General features: G+C 44.2%; 1 protein-coding gene across 4 annotated transcripts in view; it reads left to right on the top strand.

Annotated features, from left to right (window-relative positions):
• The window catches only part of abr (ABR activator of RhoGEF and GTPase), a 122066-nt gene that overhangs the window by 72395 nt on the left and 21744 nt on the right, over positions 1–27927 (top strand). For all 4 annotated transcript variants that reach the window (XM_076020206.1, XM_076020202.1, XM_076020204.1 and 1 more), the window contains 7 exons: positions 1447–1615; positions 2597–2716; positions 2992–3067; positions 3197–3301; positions 7007–7081; positions 13127–13224; positions 13319–13450. In XM_076020206.1, the coding sequence (XP_075876321.1) occupies positions 1447–1615; positions 2597–2716; positions 2992–3067; positions 3197–3301; positions 7007–7081; positions 13127–13224; positions 13319–13450 (775 nt within the window). The remainder of the gene's footprint in view (positions 1–1446; positions 1616–2596; positions 2717–2991; positions 3068–3196; positions 3302–7006; positions 7082–13126; positions 13225–13318; positions 13451–27927) is intronic.

Genomic DNA, 27927 nt, shown 5'->3' with positions numbered 1-27927 from the left:
GTGTGTTCATATGTAGTTTTGATGCCTACAGTGAGAAACTGCAATGTCAATAGTCATGAGAATGAAAGCAAAGACATTAGATTTATAGTGTGTGTCCAAACTTTTGACTGGTAGTGTACATATATTATATTTACAGAGACATTACCGACTCAAGTTTGTCTTTTTGCATCCAGAGTATTTTTATTTTTATTTAAGACTATGTTCTGTCATTGCAATCATCACGAGGAAGGATGATGTAATTCCTTGTTTATATCTTTTATAAATGATGATATGATAGAATTATGTAATACAGGTGCCATAACCTCCCTTCCTCAATATAGATTTATTCTTTCATAATCATCCCCTTTACCTTAGACTCTGTTTGTTTTCTCTAATATTGACGTGTTAACAGTGTCAATAAGATGTTCTCTATCATAAAGAGATAAAGGATCTATCTGCCATCTATCCTGAGCTGCTGGAAATGCTTTAATCAGGGCATCTAAACTGCTCTTGAAGTCATTTTGCTGTTGTGTCACATGTCCCTCAACATGTTTCCAAATGATCCTCTTGAGGTTAATGAAAGTTCTCACTGTTGTGAGGATGAGAGGCGCTGTTATGTGACTCCAAAATCTCCACCTGTGCTTTTTATATACTGTATGTGCCTCACGGAATACTTGTTCCTCCTCTAAAACCTTCTCACCACTTCAAGGATTACATTTTTTAAATACTTTTTCAATTGAAGGCCGGCCATTTTTCTTCAGGATAGTTTCTCATGAAATAGATTGTTAAATTACCATCTGATGAAAGTGTCGCACTAGTAATGAGTTAGCAGCAACCCAGGAACGTTAATAAGAGTCTTATTAGTCGTAACGCACATCCATCTTACGGCAGCGCTGTGGCAAGTCGCCATCATTTAATTTTAATAACTCCGGCGCTGGAGGAGCTGGCTGCAGACAACGTTCCATTTTCATGAACTTACATCAAATATGTAGCCTTGTTTGTGTACGTTTAGATTGTAGACCTCCTAATTGGCTGATTGCTTTATTGTGTTAGACATGGGGGATGTTTCTTGATTGATTTGATTTGATTTATTTGTTAATAAAAATACATTTTATTTTCACGTTGTATCTGTTCCTGTTCCATTCTGTAATGTAACTATTTTTAATGAATAAATAAGTAAAAAAAAAAAAAAGGAAATGCAGACCATAAATGCAGACATGCAAAGGTCACGCTGCCAACATTTATTATGCTGGTTACGAGTCTTTGATGATGCTCTGTGACTTCCTGTTTCTGTGTGTGTGTGCATGTGCACGCACATATATATATAGAGAGAGATCTAGACACACATAAATATACATATATATGTGTTTGTATAAATGTGACTTTGTCCTCAGATGACTGAAAACACTGACTAAGTATCTTCCCAAAGACTTCAGTTCCAATTTGCCCTCTTTCATTGTCTCGCAGGCGCCACCAGCAGTATGAGTGCAAGTGGTACATCCCATTGGCGGACTTGACCTTTCAGACCCTGGATGACTCGGACTCCTGTCCCAGTGTTCAGGTCCTGCCTGAGCATGAGATTGAGGAGATGAAGATCAAGATCTCCCTCTTAAAGAGCGAGATACAGAAAGAGAAGGTAATCTTCCTGCTCTCTTGTCTGACTGAAAGATTAACTTTGTTGGTGTAAACCCCGAGGCAGGCAACTAAACAAATGCATCACATCTTCAGTCATTCCTTCCAAGAAACATTTTACCCTAAAAAAAACCACAGTTTTTGTAAGATTTGAGTTTGAATGTTCAAAGAGAAACAAACTGCACACGAACAACTCAGAAAGCAACCAGTGGATGCAGTGAAACTTTGATAGCCGTTCACTCTCTGTGGTGCAGTGTTGCTTCCCTTTTTACTCTCATCAGTTTAGTGAAACAAGTTGAAGTTGAACCTGTTTTGTTTAACTTGCCTCTGAGTACTTTCACCCTTTAAAGTGTTTTTGCTCCAGTGCAAAAACACCTGGTATAGTAATGAAAGGAAAAAAGGGGATTTGCTCTAATGCTTTTTAAATGCGCACCCACACACTTGAGACTGGAGTAACTGAAGGCCTCAGCCAGGAGCAGACAGGAGCAGAGAGTTCCTGTTATTTCCATCTCTCTCTCTCTCTCTCTCGCTCTCTCTCTCACACACACACAAACACACACGCGCGCACACACACACACACACACACACACACACACACACACACACACACACACACACACACACACACACACACACACACACACATTCAGCCAGTGACTATGGCTGGTGTTTAAATAGAGGAGAGGAGGCCTGTGCAGGGAGAGATGGAGGTGATTGTGTCCAGGCTGTGACTCACAGCTTCCTGGAGAAGGCTGGCAGGGTGGGCGTGTTCAGCTTCCCTTCAGAGCTGATAAGAAGCTCAAAGGAAAGAAAAGAAAATTAAAAAAAAAAAATACATAGGCAAGACCTACGACACTGGTGATGACTTAATTATTTATTATTTGTGTAATTATTTGTTCATGCATCACTGCATTGTTTTCTCTGACCTCCTCGCTGAGAGAAATTCTTCCAATGTCCGTGTGTGTGTGTGTGTGTGTGTGTTCAGAAAGCACCGAAGGGTCAGAGCCGCGTGGAGCGTCTGAGGAAGAAGATGAACGAGCAGGAGTCGTGGCTGCTGCTGCACTCCCCCACCATCCCCTTCTGCATCCACAATAAGCACGGAAAGGTGCCCTGCCCGTTCCTGTGTCAACGGCTTGTAATGCTTAAGCCGCGCCACTAGATGGAGACATGTTATCAATGAGTCCTTCTAGTTTTAAACGTAGCTTTGGCTTGAGCTTAGATTAGTCGTTTTAAGGTGAAAAGGCCTGAGGTAAACTGCTCACAAACCCACCTTGGGAAGAGATATAAATGTATATTTATTATTATTTTTTTCAAGATATCTGCACAAATCAGATTTTATATGCCAACTGTTGGTGGTTAACTCTTTATTTCTGCCTCCAGAGCTACCTGTTCCTCCTGTCCTCTGATTATGAGCGGTCAGAGTGGAGGGAAAGCATCCAGAAGCTCCAGAAGAAAGGTACAAGCGGCTCAGTTCCGCTCACTTGTGCTCTCGCTACAAAGAAAGCATTTGTTTGCTGCAGCCCAAACGGCATTGCAGCAAAAAATAAAGGTTTGTTCCGTTGTGCGGTCGCTCTGTGTCTTCCAGACCTCCAGACATGTGTTTTAAGTTCCGTGGAGCTGCAGGTCCTGACCAGCTCCTGTTTCAAGCTCCGAACCGTCCACAACATTCCTGTTACCAGCAACAAAGACGGTAAAAAAAAAAGGGGGGGTCGGGGGGGTGGAAAAAAACCTTTTATACATTTATCCTTATTATTTCCGTCCTTCATGTTTTCATACTTCCTGTGTTTCTCCTCCACACATTTCATCTTCCTTTGTCTCTGTTTCGAGTTAAATCTCCGACAGAAAAGCACCTTTGACCGTCTGAGCGCAAGAATTAGAGTGCGGGGGGGCGTTGCAGGAGAGAATGTAGTTTACAATATGTTTCTCATCCAGTGTGGAGCGGCCGGTGCCACACAGTGGGTCGGCGCTCAGCTCTTGGCTCCTCCGTCTTCGCATTTGCCTCAGATCCTCAGGATGCCCGGCTCGCGGAGCCCGCCGGTGACATTAAAGCCATCTGGCTGACTCACTCTGATCTCCTCCCAATGGCATCTGCGTGCGCGCACACAGTGCGCAGGCACGGCCGCAGAGCTGACAGATAGAGCGCAGCGCACAGAGAGGGACGGCGGCTCTTTGCTCACAGGCGTCTAACGAGGAAAGAACAAAACAAGAAAACAAAACAGCTGCTTGGGCCGCGATGGCGGCCGTGTTAAATACAAGGCCTGTTTTGACGCTCAGCGACTCTGTTTAGACGTTCCTCATTCTACGTCTCGCATTCATTTTGAATTGAATTTTGTTTCACTTTTCGGTCGATTTTCCTCAGTCTCCTTAAAATATTCAGCGTGAACTTCAAAGAGAAAAACAAATCATCACCTTCAGCAAAGCGCTTAATCGTCGAGGCTTTCATAAGACTCCAGATGTTTGACTTTATCGCTCTCACACCGTTCAAAACTTGGAATCAGACACTCGGCGCTGTTTAATTTCACTGGCATTCAAGCAGACGAGTGATGACCGATTATTTCTAATTTTATATTCATGTCAGTAAACTGGCCTGTCTAACTGGTGCATTATTCAGAAGATCATTTCACAAATACATTTTTTGAATTGAGTGAATTAAACTCCTATCAGCAACTTCAGGAAATCCTACTAAATGGAACTGATTGATGGCATTTGTCAAACGTAAAAATTTCTACTTTGGATTTTAAGGGTTGGCCCTCTGTCGGAGACAAAGTGGCAGACGTGCTCTATATGCATGATGCTCATCCTCCAAGTCCAGCCAAGACCTCTTTGAGATATATTTCAATCACTCAGAAGTGACTTCTCCTCTCAGCAATGTATCCGCATGTTGAATTCAGCTGTCAAACAAAAAGGTAAAAGGCCTGATTGAAATTGGTCCTCATACCTTCAAAACCACTTTACATCCTTCACCCTCTAGTTTTTTTTTTTTCCCTCTTCCTCCATGTTTCCTAACAACTCTCTGGCCTCTACTGGAGAGCTCCAGGATGTCAGCTCCCTCTCCGGATTGGATCAAATCCCTTCCTTCAGTCTCTCGGCTATGCAACAAGTCGGTCACTCTGCTCCACTTTGTTGATATTCTTTTTCCGAGGAGGTATTATCCCTGTGTGGTAAAGCAAAGATCAGGCCCCTTGTTGTAAACACTCACGTGCCCACAGACACACACACACACGCACATACACACACATACCGAGACTGTGTGACATGTGATGCAGGGAGCACAGTAGGGTTTAAATGGAGACCAGCTGGGCCAGGAATGTTTCTCATAACGAAAAAGATTAATGCTGACACACTTTTGGCTGATATGATAGCTCTCAGTTATTACCCCTTAGTAAATGGGATTCCACAGTTTATTGTCAGACTGAAAACAACTTATTCTTTTTTCAATTTAGCTTTTAAAGCGGCTAATGGGCCACCTCGAAGCGAGTGCCTCTGAAGCACTTAACGCAGAATCACCGTCACTTAAGCGCAGCACACACAGACACAGAGTCCTGGGCGTCCGACTGCTCTGCACTCCAACGTCAAACAGTCCTGCTGGCCTCCGTTTGCAGTTTATTTACCAGGACACAGTCAGGCCCTCACCAGAGGAAGACTTTCCCCATCCTGTGTGTGTTTGGGGTGCGAGAGGGCAAATCAGGCCACCAACAAGTGTCCAGACCATAAAGCTCCAGTCTGCAACCGCAGCTCAGAGTGCTTTTCAAAAGTGAAGCCAGAGGTTGAGCTGATAATTGGCTGAATGAACTTCAACTCCACTCATTTCACTTCACTCATTTAGTTTTGGAGTCGTTAATTCCCCCATGATTTCTGCTCCATTTTAATCAAGTCCTCATCAGGGTCATCTGAGGTCTTGAAACTTACTGGCCACTTTATTAGGGACACCTTGCTGGTGCTGGGTCCCTAACAATGTGACTGGTTCCACCTATTGTAGTGTGTTCAGAGACTCTGCTCTGCAGTGTTATTATTATGATATTATTGACCCGCCTGTAGAAATGCACACAGGCCTCTGTGTTTTTGCTTAAGTTGCCTCAACATTGTACAAGTTTACAGCTGAAGGTGGACATTCAGTCTTCAATCTCTTTGGAATCGTTATGTGTGTTTTTGGTCAATTGTCTGAACTCTCCTGCCTGTTCATGCTTGTAAATCCATCGTGCTGGCCTGATGAATGCCTGTTTCTCATGAGGAATTGCACATTTGAGCCACAGAGCTTTCAAAGACTTCCTGCTCTGCAAACATCGACTGTCAGTCGTAGCATTAAACTCTTTTCTACAAGGGGAAAAAACACAGCTGCTAGTGATGTGTTGCATTGTAAAAGAAATGAATAGAAAATGTTTAAAAACTTATATATAAAAAAAATAATATGCTGGAAGAAGTTGGTATGACACAGATGGAGATGTTGTAGCCTTTTGGAAGAAATACTGCTACCTTGAGTGGAAGGCAAAGTGGACCGCAGCTTTTTTTATGAAGAGCCTTTAAACAGTTGTTTCTCCAGCCGCATCTGAAGTGGTTAGATAAGTGTATCAAAACAAGAATCTAACCACACAATCAAGTTTATTTCTGTTGACCACTTGCGAAAACAGAGGAGAACCTGTAAGTTATTTAGAAGCAATAATAGTGAATTATTTTTCTAACAGATTTATAATATTATCAAATTTAATAGATTAAAAATGAGACACCAACTATGAAGAACTTGATGCGTATCTTCAGCGTCTGCTATTGTTTTTTTTTGTCTCTTGCATGAGTCGCTCATTTTAAAGGTCCCGAAATGTGCAAAGTTTCCCTTCCCTTCCTGTGGCTGCAGCCAGATTGTTGTTTGAGAAAAATGTGCAACACTAGAAATCTGCTCTTTGTGATGTCACAATGAGAACAATACCCATATGCATCCCCATCAGTCAGATTTTTATCACTCACTCTGAACCTCGACCTGCAACCTCCTTCTTTTTTTCTCTTTTTGAACATGCAGAAGCTTAAAAAAACCCATCGGGTTTAAGCTTTTTATGCAGGAGGCTGCAAACCAAAAGCTGTGGATGTCTGTGCGGTTTTGTGGATAATTTGTCCTGTGAAGTTTCTCTTCACTGGAGTCACAGTTGACCCATAGAAGATCTTAAAATAGGTGGGGTTGTATGGGGAAAGCTTTTGGAACCACAGCGCTGTAAAACCAAGCTTGGCACCTCGAGTGTAACACTTAATGAGGTTCCACATCAGAGAGGCAGGTCCTGTGAGTCATAGTACACATATATTGTTTTATACACAGCCCCGGCAGCTCCCCCTCTAAATGATTTTTCCACGTGAGTCGCCTCACCGACAGTTAGAAACCTGACTGATTGCGTCTGTCCCTGTTTTCCAGATGAGGAGACTCCCGGCCTGTACGGCTTCCTGCATGTGATCGTCCACTCTGCCAAAGGATTCACGGAATCAGCCAGTAAGTCTTCCAACCACCTCCTCTCCCCTCCCTCCTCAACAACACTTGTCTGGGGCGGCGTCGCCTCGCACATGCACTTTTCCATCACGCATCTTTCCAATACAGACCTGGGTTGGTGTTGGACGTGTGGGAAAGAGAGAGTCTCGGAGGGGAAGTGCAAGCCACAGATGATTAAAACAACGGGGGGAAAAAAATCATCCTGGAACATTAACGAATAGAGAGAAAGACCTCAATCCTGCAGGCTTTTTTAAGTGTTGCCAAACACGGTGCCAGCTGCTTGGCAACACACAAATGTGACTCTGTCGGACAAGTGCGTGCAGAGGCAGCTGCAGCTGTGAGTGTGTGTATGTGAGTGCGCGCGTGAGTGCGTGTTGCATTGTCATGTTGTGAGGACTGCGCGGTGGACAGCTGGTGTCTCGGTACACTTAGTGCCCTGTTGCACAATCAGCAGCTCAAATATCAAATATCCAGGAGGGAGCCAGACACGCAGGAGAAGCGATTTCTTCAGTTGCCATGACAGCCCGCAGAAAATGCCAGAGACGGCCCCTGCTAAAAATTCCTGGGTAATGGATTGGAACGCTGTCGGCGCTGAAAGCGTGTTTGATCCTCCGTGGGGGAGCGCCGCTCGCTCAAAATGGGGTTTGGAAAATGAGGGGTGTTTGTGTTGGGCTGTTAGAGTTTGATCAAAGAGCGTGCCGCCAAGGTGGGGCCGGCGGAGGCCTGTGGCAATGAGAAAAACCCATTAAAGGAATTATTTTAACATTTAGCTCAGAAATAAACTGCCCTGTTTAATGGATATAGACACTGCGGAGGCTTTACCAAAGAAAATGACCCAAAATAAAACAACCTGTCCCAGGTCACATGGCACCGCACTGTCATCATCCGAGTGAATAACAATAAAAATGAGAACAGTTACATACCAGATTGTGTTATGTGGCACTTTCCTTCCTCCTCTGGAGGGATTGTGCTACCCACCTGTCACAGGCGAAGAAAACAAACAGCCCTCCAGTTTGCTGGATTTATCTGAAGACGGGACAGAGGCGTTTCTTCGATGTTTTTACTTTAGCTTAGTCATGTTTATTTCAAATGTGCCAATAAAATCAAATCGGTCTGCAATTGAAAATCATAGAAAATACAAACACATTTTATATCCTATATAAATAATATGTATTATAACATCCATATAAACATCCATATCATACATTTTACAAATACCATCGTAATTAACATACATTTAACACAACAAAATATATACACTGTAGACCTACATACACAGCAACTCTTGCACAGTTTCAGACTCACAGCATCTTGAGAGCGTCATACTTTCGTACTTTGCTTTGAGCAGAAGCTGCGCTCATCAGACTCTGCAGGCCAAAGACCTCAAGTTTAATCACGGAAAGCCCAGTGAGGGATTATAGTGCGTCAATCCGAGACGAAGAATAAAGAAAAGATGTACTGCAGATTTTGCTCTTCTTTTTTTTTATTTCTGGTGTGCTTGACCAGCTGCAGCCACAGCGCTGCGCCGCACCGCAGAACTCCCGTGTTTTTAGGTTAAGGGGACGTTCGGCCGACGGGGTGCACAGGTGTGAGACTGTTAGTGACGTGCTTACATGCGAGAAACAGTAACAGCTGTGCCTTGTGTTGCTAAAACAGAAACTGCTGAGTCCCCTGTCAAACACACAGACACACATATGTGCTGGGTCAGATTCATATAGCACCTTTCTGGGTCACTCTAAGTACATTGGAACCACAATTCATTCACACAGTGATGGTGCTGAGCTGCAGGTGGAGGTGGCTGCACCCCGAGGCAGTGGAGCGGACAGAAGAAATAGAAAACAGCAGTCCCTGGACAGAGGAGGAAACTCATTGGCTCATCAGTCTGCGGGAAGATGTGGCCAAGTCTGAACAGAGCCACATCCCATTTGGACACTCGTTAAAAATAGTGGACAGTCAGCCCCAAAAAAATTGGATTTGAGAAGGAATCTGATTTGAATCAGATTCGCCTGCAGTCTGAACGCAGCCAAAGTGTGCTGCCCAAGGACACAAGGACAGAGGGTGGGGTTGAGCAGGGGGTTTGAACTGCCAACCTTTTGGTCTTTGGAGGATGGAGCAGCACCACAGACACCTCATCCAGAACAGAAGCCACCAAAGGCTGTCAGTCATCCCTGAACTCCCCATCTACTCCTGCCACTGCACCACTGCATCACTCAGCCAGTTTCTGTTGCACTCTTCCACTTCCTCTCTGTCAGGAACAATGTTTCTCAAAGTCACCAACATCACTGCAAAAACAGTCAGTCTCAACAACAACAGGGCCATTACACGCATCCTAGTAGCAATAGAGCAGGACTGCACACATCCACTCATATATTTGAACATGGAGCCCCGCTGGCCTCAGGGCGACGGTACAGAAGGGCCTCCTCTGATCCCCTCTATCATTACCTCCCTCAACAACAGGCCCCGCTGAGTCTAATAAGTGTGTGCGTAAAGTCCAGTGTCATGGTTACTGCTCTCGGGTTTTGTTATTTGTGCACGTTATTGGTGCTGGTGTTATTATATGTGTCAACAAGTACACAGGTGTGCGGAAAAGAGCAAAAATCCCTTTTGTGAACTGTCCAAGTCCTGAGCCACAGTCGCCCCAATATGTAACAATTACATAGAGTTTAATAGATTTTGACAAACTTTTGTATCTTATTGCATTATTTTATCATGTTCATACCAAGTTTCAAAATCCATTTTGAGAGCTTGCGCTGAAGTGTATGACCTCCGAACATGCTGATGGTGAGGACGTGCTAGTCAGCTCCTCCTCCTACTGCTGCTGCTGAGGCTCATGATGATGATGATGATGATGATGATGATGATGATGATGATGGAATTTCTTGCCGTTCCCACGGACGACAGATCAGACGTCACGGAAATTACAGGATACATCACGCTTGAAAAATAATGTCTCCTTTGTTTGTTGGAGCCACAAATGACTGGAATTACGCCGTTTCCGCTTGATGCGCGTCGTCGATGCGTCTTTTTGTATTTTCGTCGCCGAGGCTTCATGTGGTTTCAGCGGCGCAGCTGATGTTTCCCTTCTCGCTCTTTACCCGAGCCGTTCCCCAATGCGCCAACTTCGCCCTGCAAGCCACATGTTTTTTCGTCTCTCAGCAGTTTTCTGTCCTTTTTTTTGCGTAACGGCGTCTGCATTCTCGGTTGACGCACAAAGTAAAAGTTTTATGACTGGAATTAAAACCAGGCATTAGTCAGCGCTGCAGACTATTCAGTCAGTGGATGCCTGAGAGCCATCAGGAGTCTCTGTCTCTGCCGCTTTATTGATACCAATGGCGTATAAACTAGAAGATCCTACCGGGGCTCTGCTATTTATGTCACAAACAATTTCCCACCAGTGGGAAAGGGCTTCCAATCTAGCCCAGGGCAAAGTAGTCAAACTGGGTCACAGAAGAGGGATCAGGGAGTTGAGCATCTCCCAAAAAACTTTTTCGAGGAGAGATTGGGAGAAAAATGGTAGAGGGAGTTTCAGAAATATGTTCACTTGATTTTGGTTTATATTTATTGAAGCTGCAGCGTCGTCATAAAAAACAACATATCATCCAAGTGATAATATTCAATAGAGAGCTGATAACTGATCTTTTCAAATGTGGTAAACTTTGAAAAGCAGTTTCTAGAAGTCTAGAAGTAGAAAAAGTCACATCGTCAGTTTTAAGTTGCCTCTGAATACAAACTCCGGCTTTAATTCAGAATTCATAGACCCTCAGTTACAGTTGTATCCTCGGGTCGATTCTTTTAAAGATCCAACTTTGCGGTTTACAGTTTTGCTGAAAGGATTTACTACCTGGAAGCTCATTCATGTACACAAGATTCCACAGGAGCCTTCTGGAAACAGTCCTAGTCGAGGCATGTTTTTAAATCACAATGTCTCTGAAGCAAAAAAAAGTTAGAGGCACCATGTGTTTGTTTTCCTCCCCTGGATTCTTTGAAACAAATGCTGTTGTGTTTGTCTGCCCCCTTTTTTTTTTTTTTTACCAGTAATCCTTTGAGCCCAACGTCCAGACATGTTGCCTCTCTGCTAGCTAGCTAGCAAGGATCTGGCTGCTGCACAGAGGGAGACACCCGTTAGTTTAGTTTAACTGATTATCACTCTATCGTCTCCTAATTTCTGCGAGCCCCCCGTTTGACCCGCTGTCTAACTCGGAGGGCCTCGGGCAAAGATTAGCCACCCGGGTCAAAAACATGCGCATGTCACACGGGCTGCAGGCATCTGCAGATTGAGATGGAGGAGGATGGGATCCATTAACCCCTTCGTTTAGGGGTCAGAGACCCCTTACTGGCCGCTTTATCTGTTTTATCTGCCTCGTTTTGTTTTGTTTTTTTGGGGAGGCTGATGGTGACCTGCCAAGAATATGAAAATTCATGGAGCTCCAGGCCTGGCCTAATTCTCAAAGCCCTGGTGGATCCACTGTCAGGACACTTCTAATATACTCTCCCTGACCTTGTTTATACTGTAGGGCCGCTCACATAAACCCACTTTTTATGGAGGCTGGTCAGACTAGATCACAGCCCTGGGCTTCACTATTAATGAGATTTGATTTTCAGTCCAAACTCATGCACTTTTGCACAAAGGGCAACATTACATTGTCAAAGTGTGAGCGCCAATTGTTTGTCTGCAACTATCGACTCGTCCAGTGTGTGTGTGTGTGTGTGTGTGTGTGTGTGTGTGTGTGTGTGTGTGTGTGTGTGTGTGTGTGTGTGTGTGTGTGTGTGTGTGTGTGTGTGTGTGTGCGCAAGTGCTGACTTCGCCTTGACACGGCTGGAACATCGTCCACCACCCCGAATGCGGGACAAGCAGTCAGTGATAGAAGGATGATTGATTTTCAAGACCAAGGAGAAAAACTATGCCGGTGCGTTCTTCGGTATCGCCAGACGTCAAAACCCGGAGGCGTTTGTTAGCGAGCGCTCGCTGCGGAAGCCGGTGATAATGGCCTCGTCTATGAAATCCCCCAGATGGTCGGGTTTAATTCCTCTCCGCCGAACTTCCTCCAAAACACCGGCCTCTAATCTCTTCCTCATTGGGCGCAATTATGCCAGGGCCTGTCAGGATGCTAAGAAAACAAACAGAGTGAATGAAAGCAGATGGAAAGTCGACCCAGCCGTACTGTATAGGCCTGTCGGCAGTGTTTACTGTGTATGTGAGCGCTCGGCGTCCACGTGGTGGGCTGGGTGCAAGTTGGGCCGTGTTTATGTGCGTAGATGAGATTGAATTGCGCCTCCCTTGGCCCAGTCTCGCTGGTCCTGCAGGTGAAAGGTCCAGATGTACATCCATCCATCATGCTGTCACACGCAGACTCGCCCCAGGGACCTGTTCCAATGTTGTTGGGTGTCTTATGGACTCTTGACTTGACTGACAGACAGCCGGTTGCCAGCGGCCCAGCGTTTTAAGAAACACATTAACAGACTTAATTGGTCCGTGCGAGAAGCGAGAACGTAAGCTGATCCCGGCGGAGCGGCGGCTCGGCTTGCGAGGACGTTGAGCGCGGAGCGAGACGACAGCCGAGAACATGCAAGAGGATTTGAAGGACTGTTCTGCTGTAATGGAATGTGGCCTTCAAACCATTTAAGTGCACAATGGGTTCAACTTGAATACTGGGATTTCCTTTACACACCAGTCATCACACATGATCTTCTTTGGTATGATGCCATTTTAGTCTGCTGCTGAACTTTGCTGGGGATGTGCACACTGCAATCACCAATGGAAATAAATAAATAGATATATAATAAATAAAAATCCATTCCAATTTTTTTTAATTTGCTCAAATTTTTTTATTTTTTTATTATTTGAGTTTATTAATCCTAAATCCATTGTTTGTTATTTCTTGATACTTTAGGAACAACAACATGACTAATTTAGTCTAGATATTAACCTAGAGAAAATTGTATTTCTTTTTTTTGTTTTTTGTTTTTTTTCTGCGTTCCTGAATGTATTCATGTTGGAAAAAAGCAGTTTGCAGAGGTTTGTAATTTCCCTTCTTTGCCTCTCTCCAGATCTTTACTGCACCCTAGAAGTGGACTCGTACGGATACTTTGTCAGCAAGGCCAAGACAAGAGTCTTCAGAGACACCACAGAACCACAGTGGAACGAGGTTGGTCGCTCAGACATTTATGCTCCATGCTTATGCCCTGTACTTCTGCAGGCCACTCATTCTCCTTTCTCCTGTGTTGCCGCCTGCGTGACAGGAGTTTGAAATTGAGCTGGAGGGCTCCCAGTACCTGCGTATCCTGTGCTACGAGAAGTGTTATGACAAAAGCATGCTCAACAAGAACGACAACGAGATCGTGGACAAGATCATGGGGAAGGGGCAGGTCCAGGTAGGTCACCACTCCCATCAGCCCGTAGCCACTTGTGGGACATTTCTCTGCATGTGACTCATTTTAATTGGCAGTCTAGCCTCCACACACACACACACACACTGCAGAATGATTTTGTCGCTGGAGCCTCTAATGGCCTTGGTTAGATTAAAATGACTGGCGGGGTTTAGTTTAGGGGGGGAGTTCCCCTGTCATGTTGTGAGAAATGCTCCTATAAAAATACTTTTCTGGGCTTGTGCCCTCACACATACACACACACACACACACATACACACACACACATTCCTTGGTATAGTTATTCCTTGGTATAGTCTTCTTTGCGCCCTTGTTTATGTTTAGACATGCTGCCTCCAGTGGAGTCAAATTTCCAGAATTTTTCCAGGACCTTGAGTCAAACAAAGTTTGACTGCTGCGATTTTTTTTTTGTGTCTTTTTTTTTCCTCTGTTTCTCCCCCCCCGTTTCAGTCCAAATGCTGATTGTTCCGCTTTCCACCTTTTATAATCAATCGGGCTTCACTTCATGTATTTAGGTCACTGACTGCTGAGGGTTAGCATCAGATAACGGTATTTTTTTTTCTTCGTTTTTTGGCCCAACTGATGTTTGTGCCAGTTTGCCAGTTGTAGGTTATATTTTAAACCTGCTCCCGGTGCTTAGATGACGTGAACCAATTCATTCCCTCCCAGACTAGTGCTGCTGAATGACTAGTCTCCTTAGTCGTGGCAGATAAGAGCCCTTTGAGTTGGATACGGCACTGGGAGTGCAGCACATCCAACATTGAAACACCCGTCACTCATATCAAGTCATATTTTAAAGGGAAACGCATCTCCTAAAAACACCCCTTATCTCTCGGATCACACTTCCTGTTTGTATGCTTCACTCTTTGGCTAAAAAAAGAACAGCATCCGCATCATAGTCATGGCAGCATTTCCTATTTGTCACTTTCGCTTCTTACTTTTGTTTTCTTGCATCGTGCACCGAATTGCAGCACTTGACTTATTTTTAAGAGCAGATTGTGTCGTGTGTAGCTATGCAGCAAACAGGAAACTCCTGTTCAACTGTGACTAACTCACCTTGTTACCTGTCTAAACTGAATACATTGAGTTCGAGTTGAAAAGGCATGTTTTGAATAACTGTATTGCCATTATACAGCAATATGCAGTTTAGCACAGAGTTGCAAAAGTGACAAAAGGTCACATTCCATCAGTTTTATGCAGCATACAGAGGTAGGAGGAGAAAAAACCTTGAGCAACCATAAAAAAAATACACAGTGCCAAGTCTATTGTGTGTCGAGTGCAACTGGTCTACATGTGCAGCATTGTCTGTATTGCAGAGATTGTACAGCGAAACATAGCAATGGTTTGGTGTCTGCAGCAAGCAAATGGCAAAAAAACAAAAATCAATCCCTACCTCTAAATTATTGATAAAGCAAATGATGAGACAAACCAAACATTCCCACACATTCTGTGTGATAGGGTAGGTAGACTTTTCCTTATATTTATTAGTTTTAATGATGATGATGATGGTGGTAATGGTGATTGTGATGGGGGTGGTGATGTGGCTGTCATTGAGAGAGACATTTTGATGCTGCTGCTGCTGGGAACATCCACTTCCAACCAAGACAGTAAAAAATGAAAAAAATAGAAAAGCATCATATAAATACATTGCCTGTTCCCTCTCTGAGAAGAGGAAAATAGAGGGATAGAAAGTTAGACAGACAGACAGACAGACAGACAGACAGACAGACAGACAGACAGACAGACAGAGAGAGAGAGAGAGAGAGAGAGAGAGAGAGAGAGAGAGAGAGAGAGAATGGTATGTTCTGTCTCCAGCTCAGCGGTGGTGGGAAGGCGTGTGAGTGTATAAGAGTGTGTTATTAAGACTCAAAATGAATCGAATAATGTAAACTGGGGTCTCTCATTCTACCGCATTCTCTCTTTCTTCAGCAGTTGTCTGAACTCTAACACTGCAGCCACTTTGTTAAATCAATTAGACCAGAAATGACTCTTCCAGGTGTCTTAAAAAAGCATACAAAAACAATATCCAAATACAAAAAACAATGCCAAATATAGTTTTTGTACTTTTCCTCGGCTCCCATGACAACAATGTCAACACATTTTTCATTTTCCACACAGTGAGTACATTTGAAGTCCAGACCTCACATTGTTGTGTTAAGATAGCTGTGTGTTCTTGTTGTGCTTGCTGTCATTGTCCAACGCATGTGATGCCAAGCCATAAATAAATAAATAAATAGATAGATAAATAAATAAATCCCAATGTGGCTGCGCTGCCATGTATAAAAGGTGAACTAGTAAAGTTTCACTTTTCAACATGTTCTCCGCCACTAAAATCAAATACTTGTTAGGGTGGTGAGATCTTATAAAACCGCTGTTATACATTCCCGCGTGTGTTTACGCGAGGTTTGGAGACCTGGGGGAGGACAGTTGTGTCTCCACATCGCACACATCTTTCAAATCTTATGAATATGAATTAAGGAGAAGACAGAAGTTTACATTTTTGCACAGCAAAACTCCAGAGGGACTCTGGTCCGGAACGCATACCTTAAAAGAGACTTTCACTCGGACCCGGGCTGTTTGCTTTTGTGGTGAAACGAAGTTTAGAAGGAGCCTTTCAGTGTTTTGTTTTCCTCTCCGGAGACCCTCCGATTTATTTAACAAGCTTGAGGAATACTGACTGACCATAAATGGCTATACTGGGCTGGAAGTTTTCTCTTTTTACCCGCTGCTGTTACTTCACTTTCTTACCGCTGAGACAGTTGACCACACTGAGTGGATGTTAGGGTTCAGGCCAACAACGTTTTTTTTAATGTTATTTTGATAGCGACCGAGGAGTTCTGAAGAATTTGAAGGGTTTCCAGTAAACAGGGAGGTTGGTTAATCACTATCGTCTCCATATACAGATAGATATAGATATTCAGCCCCCAGAGCAGATGACCTCTGATCTTTCCAGTCATGCGGCTAATCCCCCATTAAACGTCAACATCATCAGGGTCACACCCACCCTGCCCCTCCCAGTGGCAGCAGAATGGATCTGAAAATGTCCCGGAGCAGATGGTAGATGGAGAATTGATCAGCATCAGCCCCTGAAGTTGCCAGTCAAAGTGTGATTTTGTTGGCCTGATGTCACTGATGTTGTTCTTAGTAATAGTCCTTTGGCTCTGGACCCTTGGAAGACACGTTGTGGCTCAAGAACTTGACTACAGCACAAGATTGACATGTGACCAGTCACGAGGGATATTTTTATTTGCTGGTTGTTGTTTTTTTTAGCTTCAAACACATACATGTTACACTCCGTTGATTAGCAATATACCCTACGATATGCTTTACAAACTGTTGTTTTTCTTTTTAGCTACTAAACACAAGCGGAGCATAAGCGATGCATATCAGGCCTCTGAAAACACTGTTTAAATTCTCCTAGTTAGTCGCAATTTGTCAGCTGTTGCTCATGATGCTTGTCTCAAGTGTTCCTGTTATGGAACAGTTCAGGTTAACAGCCGCTTTCCTTTGTGCAGAGGGAACCCATCATATCAGCCAACATCAGCAGTGCTTTCATCTGGTAACCGATCCCAGGATTCAGGATCAGACTCTTGGGGCTTTTGTTCCTCTTGTTATCAAGGCAAAGACCTGCTCCTGTCTTTGAAAAAAAGAAAAAAGAAAAAAAAAGGGGGATTCCAATGTCACTAATGTGCTTCTCAAGCATCCAGATGGAGGGCGAGGTTCTTTCCTCAGAGCAGAGGTTATCAAACTGTGACGTTTAAGTCACGTGTTGATGTTGAGGAAGCTGATTGTTGTTGTTGTGACCAGATCACATGAACGACTCTCAAATCAATTTAAGTGTTGTATAAGCCCTATAGTCCCTATATAGTGCCTAATGGCTCCAATTTGCATTAGACCTGAAACTCAGTCTTGGAATGTTAGCGATTTAGTTGCGTGAAATTGATTTTTTTTTTCTTTTAAATATGTTAGTAGGGCAGCGTCACTCAGAACAAATAGCAGCTGCTTTTTCCTTCATGAACCACTTATCTACAGACGCCCAGAACATAGATCTGCTCAGGGTTGTTTTTTTTCAGCTGGTTTAAGAAAGAATTCAGATCGTCAAGATTAACATTGTTTTGAATATATCTACGTTCTTTCTATGAGATTCTTCTAATGCAACACACTGGCCCTGCACCAGCACCACTAAGAGTTGTTTATTTGTTAAGTGCTTGTCAGTATAGTTGAAATACAACAATTACAGCAATCATCAACACATGAAAATGGTAAACACATTTATATGTCTTTAGTCATTTGAAAATGTATCTTTTCTTCTGCCACGTGTTGTAGTTCTCTGTCATCTAAAATACTTTCACTCTCCTCTTCTCTTTTCATAGTTATTCAATCCTTGGTCTGCACAATGCTGGGGGTTCATATTCAGGGGGTTAGCACAGCGATATTACGTGCCCAAAATAAGAAGTGCTAACACCAGAGTGTTGAACGGCTTCCCGAAATCGTAGCCTCCAGAGAAGTTTGGCAAAGGGAGGGGTGGAAAAGAGAAAGGGGGTAATGAAGTCATTAGTTCCTGGCAGCTTTCAGCTGGCTTTCCAAACCAAGGAGGTTACTACAAGGGTTGCATGCATTAGCTGGCATTACTGTAAAGCTGGCTGTGCAGAGGGATTGTAAAGCATCTATCTACTCTCTGTATCCTGCTTAAGAGCCGGCGCTGCTTAATCTCAAGATCCACATTTTCCTCCTACGCCGAGAAGCGCCTACGATACTTTACGTCGGAGCAAACCGCTTGCATTCCAGTCGGTCGTTGCGTTTCCACGGCAGCCATTGTGAAATGACTCTGGAGAGTCCCAGAGGAAGTGCTCACTATCGCTTTGCTTCACCCGTGATGCACACTTTCAGCGATTGTGCTCCCAGTTCCCATCAATCCGTGTAGATCAGACCACATGTATTTACTTCAAATTTTCCCGTTGCATATGTTATGTTACCAATGTTAGATAAGAGTCCGAGACATGATTTAAACATAAGTGCACACGATTCTGAGAAACTTTTTAAAGAACTTTTTACTATGCAATGTACTTGACCAAGGTCCAATTAATTTGAAATTGCGGTTTGATGTTGCCATGAACAATAAGGGAACCCTCAAAGTTAACCCAAACCTGGATACCTCATCCACTTTCCTCTTCTTTGCTGGTTTTTTTTAAAGACGCGAGCAGTCACCCGATTTACAAAACGCGTTGTGAGGCGGGCGGCATTGTCCAAACCGGCTGCCTTAAAAATATTTTTAAAATATGGCAGTGCAAGATGGTATATATAGAAGATATAGAAGAGATATATATGTATATATATATATATATATATATATATATATATATATATATATACATATATATATATATATATATGTATATATATATATATATATATATATATGTATATATATATGTATATATATATATGTATATATATATATGTATATATATATATATATATATATATATATATATATATATATATATATATACATATAAATATATATATATATATATATATATATATATATATATATATATATATATATACATATATATATATATATATATATATATATATATATATATATATATATACATATAAATATATATATACATACATGTTATAACCGTTCTCAGGGTATGAAAACCAAATTACTTTTGTTGTACTGTGATTATACACTTTTATTAATGTATTTCCGGGCAGTATATTAAGCTTTTACCAATATAAAAATCATAAATATTACACACTGGACCTTTAAAGCGAACTGCTGTCTACCTCTGGCTATTACTTGAGCTCGATCCTGCTGTTCCTGCTGGAGCCACAGTTCTTTAGTTTAGTGATGTTGCAAACTCTGCTGCTCCAGGGCAGCTAGGACTCAGAAATGTGACAGAGGGTGTGTGGAATTCCAAATTTACTGTACACGCAGGATTGGATATTTTGGATTGGATGCAGGATTTACTTTTTTGAGGGAGCCAAGTATTTATTTGTCAAAGTGCGGTGGCTCCAACTAAGGGCCAGTCAGCTGTCAGCCAGTGCAGAAACATGCAGCCTTTAACTTCTGATCTAGTCACTAAGCAATCCCACTTCAAGCCCTGATCAAGGAGGACAGTATGTCCATGAAATGAAACGAAGAAGAGATTTACATGGAATTTATGGGGAAACAGTGAAAGCCCTTTGAAGCAGATGGGGAAAAGAACTGGCAAGTAAATTAAGATTTATTTTCAAAGCACCTGAGTAGGACTTTTCCAGACTAGCACTGACTGAACACTGCTTGTTTTTATTTATTTATTTATTTATTTATTTTTTACGAAACCTGTGCCCGGTTCTCCTCAGGGGATTGTGTGGTTTCTTTTCTGTAATTTCTGCTAATAATTCCTCATATCTGTGGCGTGCAGGATGGTGGCATCCATGTATTATTTGTTTTGTAGCGCAGCAACTTTAATGAGTTTTTGTGTGTGTGTGTGTGTGTGTGTGTGTGTGTGTGTGTGTGTATGTGTATGTGTGTATGTGTGTATGTGTGTGTGTGTGTGTGTGTGTGTGTGTGTGTGTGTGTGTGCACGAATGCATGCACATATTCACGCCTCACTGTGCAGATATTAGTATAAATCAGTGTCTTAGAAATGGTGGCTTGTGCTTTGTTTCTGCCCTCTGTCACTTACGGCTGTCATTTGTCATGTTTCTACCCCCTGCAGTCACATAAGTTTGCACACACACAGACACACCTACACACACACACACACACACACACACACACACACACACACACACACACATACACGCACCTACACACACGTTTATGTGCGCACACACACACGCACAGAGCTGTCAACAACATTAACAGATGGGACTGAGCAGTGTGTGTTTCAACCCCCTTTGGGGCCACAACAGACTCACGTGCACACACATGCACATGCATGCACACACTGAAATGGGTGACAGGCTTATGCATTGTAAATTATATCAATAACGTTTGGCTGCTATATTACCTGTGTGTGTGTGTGTGCATGTGCGTGTGTGCGATGGGGTGTGTCGGGGTGCGCTGGGGATCTCAGATGGATGGAATTTTTACGTTGTTCATTCAGCAGCGTGTCTGAGTCTTTCTTTCTCTTTTCCTCATAAACCTTAATGTTCCCAATGTTTTATTTTCCCTTTCACCATGTATTCTAATGAGGCCCATCCCTCATAATCTGCCTGCTTTGGAGCATATGGTGCTTTTTTTATTGATGAGGCCCAATTAAGCAGACTTCCCCATCCGACGGTCCTTGATCAGCGGAGCTGATAGCAGGATCTTGATGGATTTGTTTGTCTTCCCTCGTCATGGAGCCGCAAAGAGGCTCCTGCATCATAGCCCTCACTTAGACAGCCTTTGTTCCCGCTGAAAGCATCCACCCGCTGCCACATGGGATAGGCATGCCCTAAATAACTACACACAGTTCTGAAAGTGTTCTTAGATCACGCACACCAGCAGTTCCCCCCTCCTTTTTTGTCAGCTGAAACGGAAAAGCCCCTTCAACCTGTCAGATCTTGTGTGAGATCAAAAGATGATAGAGATGCTCAAGATTTGATGTTTTTTTGTTTTTTGTCATTGGGCGTATTTTTATTTTATTTTTTTTGTCAAAGGGAGATCCGGTCTTCAAGTATTGCTTTGTGATGGTCCCTTTGCTTTTAACACCGTTGTTTTCCATCTTTCCTTAAATCTAAAGGCCAAAAATGGCATGCAAGTAACCTGAATACGTTTGTGTTGTTGGCAGCAGCGGCCTCTGCACTTTCACTTCTGCTCTCTGCCCTCTTTGCCTTTAAATCAGTCAACAGCTTCGCCCATTTTAAATTATATGCAGCAATTTTCCCATTTAACCCAATCAGAAAATTGTAAACTAAAACCAGGAAAAGTCAAAGTTGCGGAATTGTTGGACCCGTGTGTCATCAAATGTCCACAAGTATAATGATCTTGGGCCTGGACTAAAGTTGTGGACAAGAGCAGTATGTCTGTGAAACAAAATAATCTGAATCTTAAAAGAGACGCTGCGACGGAACTAAGCCCAGCGGCTGAATGCAGGAGAGGCTAGATTTGTGATTGATTAGATTTTTCCATGGATATCCAGTAAATTGTGTCAGAGGGAGAGCACAAGTGTTTATTCAGTGCTTGTAGTTGAGTTGTAACGTCTTTGAAGGCGTAAGTTGAGGTCATCAAAATCAATTCAAGTCCACAGGATAATCGTGTGACTTCCCACATGACATTTCACATTTCACACGCCTTTGTATTCCCAGAGGTCCTTCTGGCAAAAGAACCCCAAAAATTTAAACAGACTACTCCTCGATGGGAATAAAGAGAAACCAGCTTTGTAATTGGCCGTCATTACGCCGTTACATAATATTTCAGGGACGTGCAGGGGTGGGGATTGACACCAGATGTAGGATTTCCTACCCTCAGCATGGATGTGCGGCACACGTGGAGACGCATATCGGGAGGGAAGGGGGGAAGAGGAGGGAGAGGGAGAAGTGGAGGAGGGCAGCTGGAATGAGAGCCCCAGATGGTGGCCAATTATGTGACGGGGCGGCGAGTTAAAGTGAGAACAGAGGAGCTCATCAACGCCTGCGAAATGGAAACGCTTTCCAGAGGGACGCCGCCGTGGATCTTCTCACACATTCACTCCCCGTCGGGGTGGTGGGGGGTTCAAGAATAATTGGAAGCGGTCTGACGGGGGCGAGGGTGGTGGTGGCGGGGCCGGGGATGCGTACGGCTAAAGTGGTGCGTTTGAAAGGCGAGCTGCAGTCAGCTTCACTTTGTAAAACCGTCAAAGGGTGAAGGAAGCCGCTTCCGTCCTTGTCTTGAATCCGTCTGCTCCCCAACGTTCCCCTGCTCCCATTGTTTCGGCGGCTGAGTGGCTTTCGGAGACTGGAAGAGAATAATTAGGAGGCTCTGCGGTCGCAGAGGGAAGTAAGACGTAGTCTTTAATGATGACAAATAGACCCGCTGAAGGTTTGGTTTTGTGAGAGCGCGCTGGAACGACAGTTCGCTGCCTTGTTCGGCCAAGAGTCGAGATTATTTTACCTTGTGCGGTTGGAGTTTACATACATTTTAGGAAGCGTGACGATCCAATGATCACAGAGGATTGTGCTTAGTACAGTTAAAACACTGAACCCCTCCCACTCCCCAACAAGAACCGTTTCAAAAATGATACCCTTTCTTTTCCCTCCTTCCGAACCAAATTCAAACGTCACACTCGCAGATGCCGGGGATTAATGGACAACAGAGGAGTCACCTCACCCCTCTCATCGCTGTCCCACTTTGACTCTCTGAGGGACACGAAGTTCATCCCGTGCCCCGAGTGTTCTGCCGGTGCCCTGCGAGGATCTTCTTGTGGATTGCTGCTGGTTTACCTCAGACGAGGTTTGTGACGCCCACCCAGTGGTCAGGAGATAAACGTCCTTGTCTCCTTTGACCACTTTGCAACTGTCTCTGGCGTCTGTCTTCTGTTTGGGCTTGTAAAACACATCATAGGACATTGTCTCATGCGAAATGGGACAATTTGTTTTTATTTTTTTCCTTTTGTGGGCAGCATAACACTGTGCATTCCACAGAGATTTAAGAGGCAGAGTTCACGTTTGCCTTGTTCTCTCACCAAATTTGCCCCCAAGCACTTGTTTAAGTGACAAAGCCCTCTTACAGTCAGAATAATTATGAGTATTTCTTGTAATTGTTTGAGCATAGACCATTCCATGCTGTTATGATAGACTGTGTATGAGTTCCAGAGGGTTGTGGCTGGGGTTGGAACCCTGCAACTTTGACACAGGACACGGTTAGTTTCCTGTTTTAACCACTGTATCCATGAGCTCTTTTTCCACTAGGGGAACATCAAAGATTCACTAAACCATTCACTGAACCAATCACTAATGAACAAACACGTGCTGGCGCCTCTTAAAACCTCAAACTTTGTAAATGAAAAAGGATGTCAGAGTGCGATCCTTGAGTATGTGGCGTTGTTTTCCACCAAGAGGAGGTCGCATTGCGCAGGTGCACTTCCTGTTCCTGTTCTGGTCTGCTCCATCCGAATGTCTACTGACGGCCTGCTTGGAGAGCACCCTTGAGAGGATACAAAGTGTTTTGAAGATCCAATGGAAAAACACTCACAGCGCTAGTACTGGGTAATAAATAGCAGCAGTGACCTTTCTGCGCTCTCCGACCAGTCTGCTCAATCTGACCTCTGACCCCTGGCATCAACAAGGCATTTTCCTCCACGCAACACACCGCTCACTGGACATTTTGCTCGCTTCGACGTTCGGCTATTTACCACGTCTACGTGCCTCAGTGCACTGAGCCGCTGCCACGTGATTGGCTGAATAGTTATTTGTGTTTACAAGTCATTGAACAAAGTATACTTGTTTAATCAAGGATACTAGCTGGCAGCCTCTTTCACCACAAAAATGGGGCAAAACAGTGAAAAACATGACTACTGACCCTTTAAATGATCCTGAAATGACTCCATGCAAAACAGGATCATAAACACTGCTGACAAAGGTAGTCACTTTATCCACTTATCTTAATGCTGATTGGAAGCTGCTATTTGTGTGATTTAAAAAAGTGTTCTTATCTTGACCTGCCAGAGTATGCCTGGGAGAGCAGCCTCCCCCAGTCGAACAGCCGTCCCGAGACAATCCCTCACTGTCTCCCCACCATCTTTCTTCTTTCTTAATCGTGTTTCCACGTCACTGCCAGAACTCTGCGTGTCTGACCGCCAGATAGGTCTTTTTTCTCTTTTATTCCCAAAACCCTTTGAGACCAGAATAGTTTCTCCCCGCTGGCCTCGCTCCCACTTTCCCTCTTGTTGTTGTTGGCAGCCTTTCGGCCCATATTGATGTAAATGGGCCTTAGCGACACACTGTGTCCCAGCATGAACAACCCATTTTGGCTCTCAAGTGACCAGTCAGGGGACCAGCGCTGTGCTCACAGCATTAGGACAAGCGATGGATCTCAATCCGAAGATGAAGTCTGCTCAGGGATGCATTTATTTTTAACTTTGCAGTGCAAGGTCACAAGGCTCTACTTTACCCCGGTATCGCTTTGTTAAAACGCCATCCCTCGCTCAGCTGTTGGCTGTCATACAGCGATGGCTTTCCATGAGCCTACGGCTATGCGCCTGAGCAAGTCTCTGCCTCACTTTTGGTTCTGCACCTCGTTACAAATGATGATTGATCCTCCTTGGGTCAATTTCTTCCAGGAATCAGTGAGCTGGGAAGAACAGTCGTGGTTGGAAGCAGTAGTACGTGGAAGGACAATTATTGGCAGAGTGGTTTTCTGATTTATGCTGACTCGTGCTTTAATAAAGGCTCCTCTGTATTATTACTCTTCGCGCAAAATCTGGACAGCTCGAGTTTGTGGCTCGACTTGCCTCCGGGCGACAGTAAGACTCACAAAACTCAGTGGATTCCGTCATGGAAAATGAGGCGGGAGGTCAGAGGGCAGGAGGTGACCGCTCTAAGAAACCACAGAAGAAGACAGGGATGAAGAAACTGCTACAAGTTGTAAGCAGTGGCTGTAGCTAATTAGCATAGAAGCCAGCAGTTTTAAGAGACGCGAGTGGCACGTGTTTCCCTTAAATACAACACATGAAAGACTAAAATAGAGCAATGGCTGTTGTCGGTGAACAGCATTTCCGACAACATCCCAAGTGTTTGGTTGATACTTTTAGCGCGTGTTGCCTTCCCACCACTTGCAGAAGAGACAGTAGCTGACTCTTAATCAGTAGCTTGAGGTTCTGCAGCTGTTATTTTTGGATTTTTTTTCCCTTTTTTTGCATGTTGGAGTGCTTCGGAGGCATCTGCTCGTTGATCTTACAGTGTTGGAGAGTGAGTCAGGAGAGAAAGCCCCCAGTCACACACATGCACACACCAAATCATGAATATATGCCTGCTAGACAGAAAAGGGAGGTGGACGTGAAGACTGCTGGCTGAGGGGAAACTCACTCTTGTTATGCTATTATTCCCAGGCTTCTCGGGGGATGTGTGGTGAATAGTAAGTAGAAAGTCCAGAAAAATAGAAGCCCGTGGCCTTAGCTTAGACTTCTACCCTAATGCAAGCATGAGATTATGTACAGAAGCAAAAAAGAAGAAGCAGATTTATGAGGAACAGAAATATCAGGGTGGTATGTCGACTGTGCTGATGCTAAAAGCACACTAAAATGGGCCATGAGAGTAAGGCTATTACTATCAAGCTCCTTTCAGTGGATCTCGTCTTCAGAACTTCATAAGTCAACGCAGTCGCTCCCACTCGTTTGCTGTTCCCATGACATTTTGCCGTCCACATGGCGGGTGCACGAGCGGCACCGGGCGTTTGATTCTGCTTTATGACTTCCTGTCCCAGGGCGAGGGAGGAGAGACTGCCCATTTCCTGCCCTCAGCACACAGCCGGCCTGAGCCCAGAGCTGGCTGGATGGCACCGGGCGCAAATCCAATTTGTTTTTGCTTTGCCTTCTGAAAGTCAAAATATGCAGCCTTATTAAATTGTGGCGTTGCGCTCCTAATGTCTGCAGCGATGCAACTTCCTTCCAGACCTGCTCTCCAGACTGGCAGCCAGGCCACCAGGCAGGTGTTTATCATGACTAATAATCTAAACATTCCTCACCGGGGCAGATTATACACACACGATAATGAGTCAAAATAATCAACGCGCATACGATAATTGTTGTAAGGTGGGTTCTTGCTATGGTTTAATTAGTGCTCGGTCATAAAAAATAAAGCTTTCACCAACTTATTTCCCCTTTTTTTTGTCGGTGCACTTTGGAACTGTGGTTGTCAAAGAAAATGGTTGTGCGAAGAAAATGCTGTGGGAATGTTTTTTCTTTTTTCTTTTCTGTTTTTTTTTTTGGTCCCCACTAGAATTGTGGCAAACATGTTTTGAACTGGTCAGCTGCGTAGAGATGATGCAATTGCCAAAGTGTTCATGACCTCACCAAATCTGGTTCCTGAGAGCAACCGTGTGCTTTGGCTTCAATGTCTGGGATCACAAACACTGAGCACGAGCCTTTGTTTCTTTTGCACGTGACAGAAGGTGTAAACAACAAAGAGGAGCTCAATGACATGACATCCATTAGACCTGTTTTCTCTCGACTGTGCTGTTTTTCTAAAAAATAAATAAATAAATAAATTTAAAAAATAGTTGAAATGTGTTTGAAGGACTCGTCCATGAGTCAACCACTGATATGCTCCATGTAAAGTAACCTTGGAGAAGAATGCGTTCCCTCGGTGTTTCACCGACGTTGAGTGCTCTCTGCTCTCTGCTTGTGTGCTTTGCTCGAAGCAGCCTGTTGCATAACCAGCGTGTCGTGCTCAATTCATCTTTGCAGCTGTTTTTCTTTTTAAACATCCCTGGCTGGCAGAATGACGGGGGAGGTGGGAGGGTGTGTGTGTGTGGGGGTGGGGGGTGGGGAGGGGGCTCAAAGTGTGTACCGGTTCCCTCCGCCGGTTCACACTTCCAAGTACAGCGTGGGTGTCCTCAAATGTCTGTTTCGGCGAGTCGCGCATTGTTTCTCATTACGCAATGCGTGTTGTATAATAGCCAGGATGCGGACGGGTACCTGTGGGGGTTGGGGGGTAGGTTCTGGAGGGGGGCAGAGGTGTTGTTCGGGACGATGACACCCGTGTGTATTTGTCATCCTCTCCGCTCCCACTCGGACAGCGTGGAGGAGGCTTCAGTTGTGTTGAGGCCACGTTAGTCGAGAAGTTTTTAAACAGGAACGGGACGCGCTCGTCTAGTTTCCATTCCGCAGCTTTTATCTGTGAATTGGATGAAGAAAAAGACATTAAATTAGACAGCGACAGAAGGGAAAATGGAGAAAGCTGAGACGTGATGCGTCAAGAGTGAAAGTGTTTAGCAGCTCCGGAGACCGAGGCGGTTTTTCTGCGCTGCCCTGCTGACACTGTTGCGCAGAGACTTGTCATGGCTGCCGGCGAGGCACCGGGGCGTCTCAGCAGCAGCGAGCTAGTCAAGTCCTCGCTATTGATCCCTCACCCAGACCCCACTGTCCCCACCTCTCACCCCCTTCACCTGCTAATGAGGCGATGACCCTCTGTAGAGATTTTTGTGATCGATGGAGTGTGGCTGGGGAGGGTGGGGGGAGGAGCATGAGGACGGGAGCGGAAGTGAATCAAGTGAATAATTGACGTAGTTTTGATGAGGAAGTTGCTGCCGCCCAAGGTGGAGGACAATTGCACGATTTCTTGCGATGTCAGTGAAGTGGCAAATTCTCATTGGCTAAGTGGTGTCTGCAAGCCTTGGAGATCTGTCCAGGGATCTGTTGACTGCCGACGACGTCACATACGGCAACTCTATTACGACAAACTACATCACAGTCAAACTAACAGAAGAACAAACGAATGATAGGTAGGTAGGTAGGTAGGTAGGTAGGTAGATAGATAGATAGATTGATTGAATCACATTA

Source organism: Nelusetta ayraudi, unplaced genomic scaffold (genome assembly GCF_046127955.1).
Source record: "Nelusetta ayraudi isolate G7.1 ecotype Tasmania unplaced genomic scaffold, CSIRO-AGI_Nayr_v1 ptg000011l, whole genome shotgun sequence".
Taxonomy (NCBI): domain Eukaryota; kingdom Metazoa; phylum Chordata; class Actinopteri; order Tetraodontiformes; family Monacanthidae; genus Nelusetta; species Nelusetta ayraudi.
The sequence above is the reverse complement of the archived record's forward strand: the minus strand, read 5'-3'. Positions and strand labels throughout refer to the sequence as shown.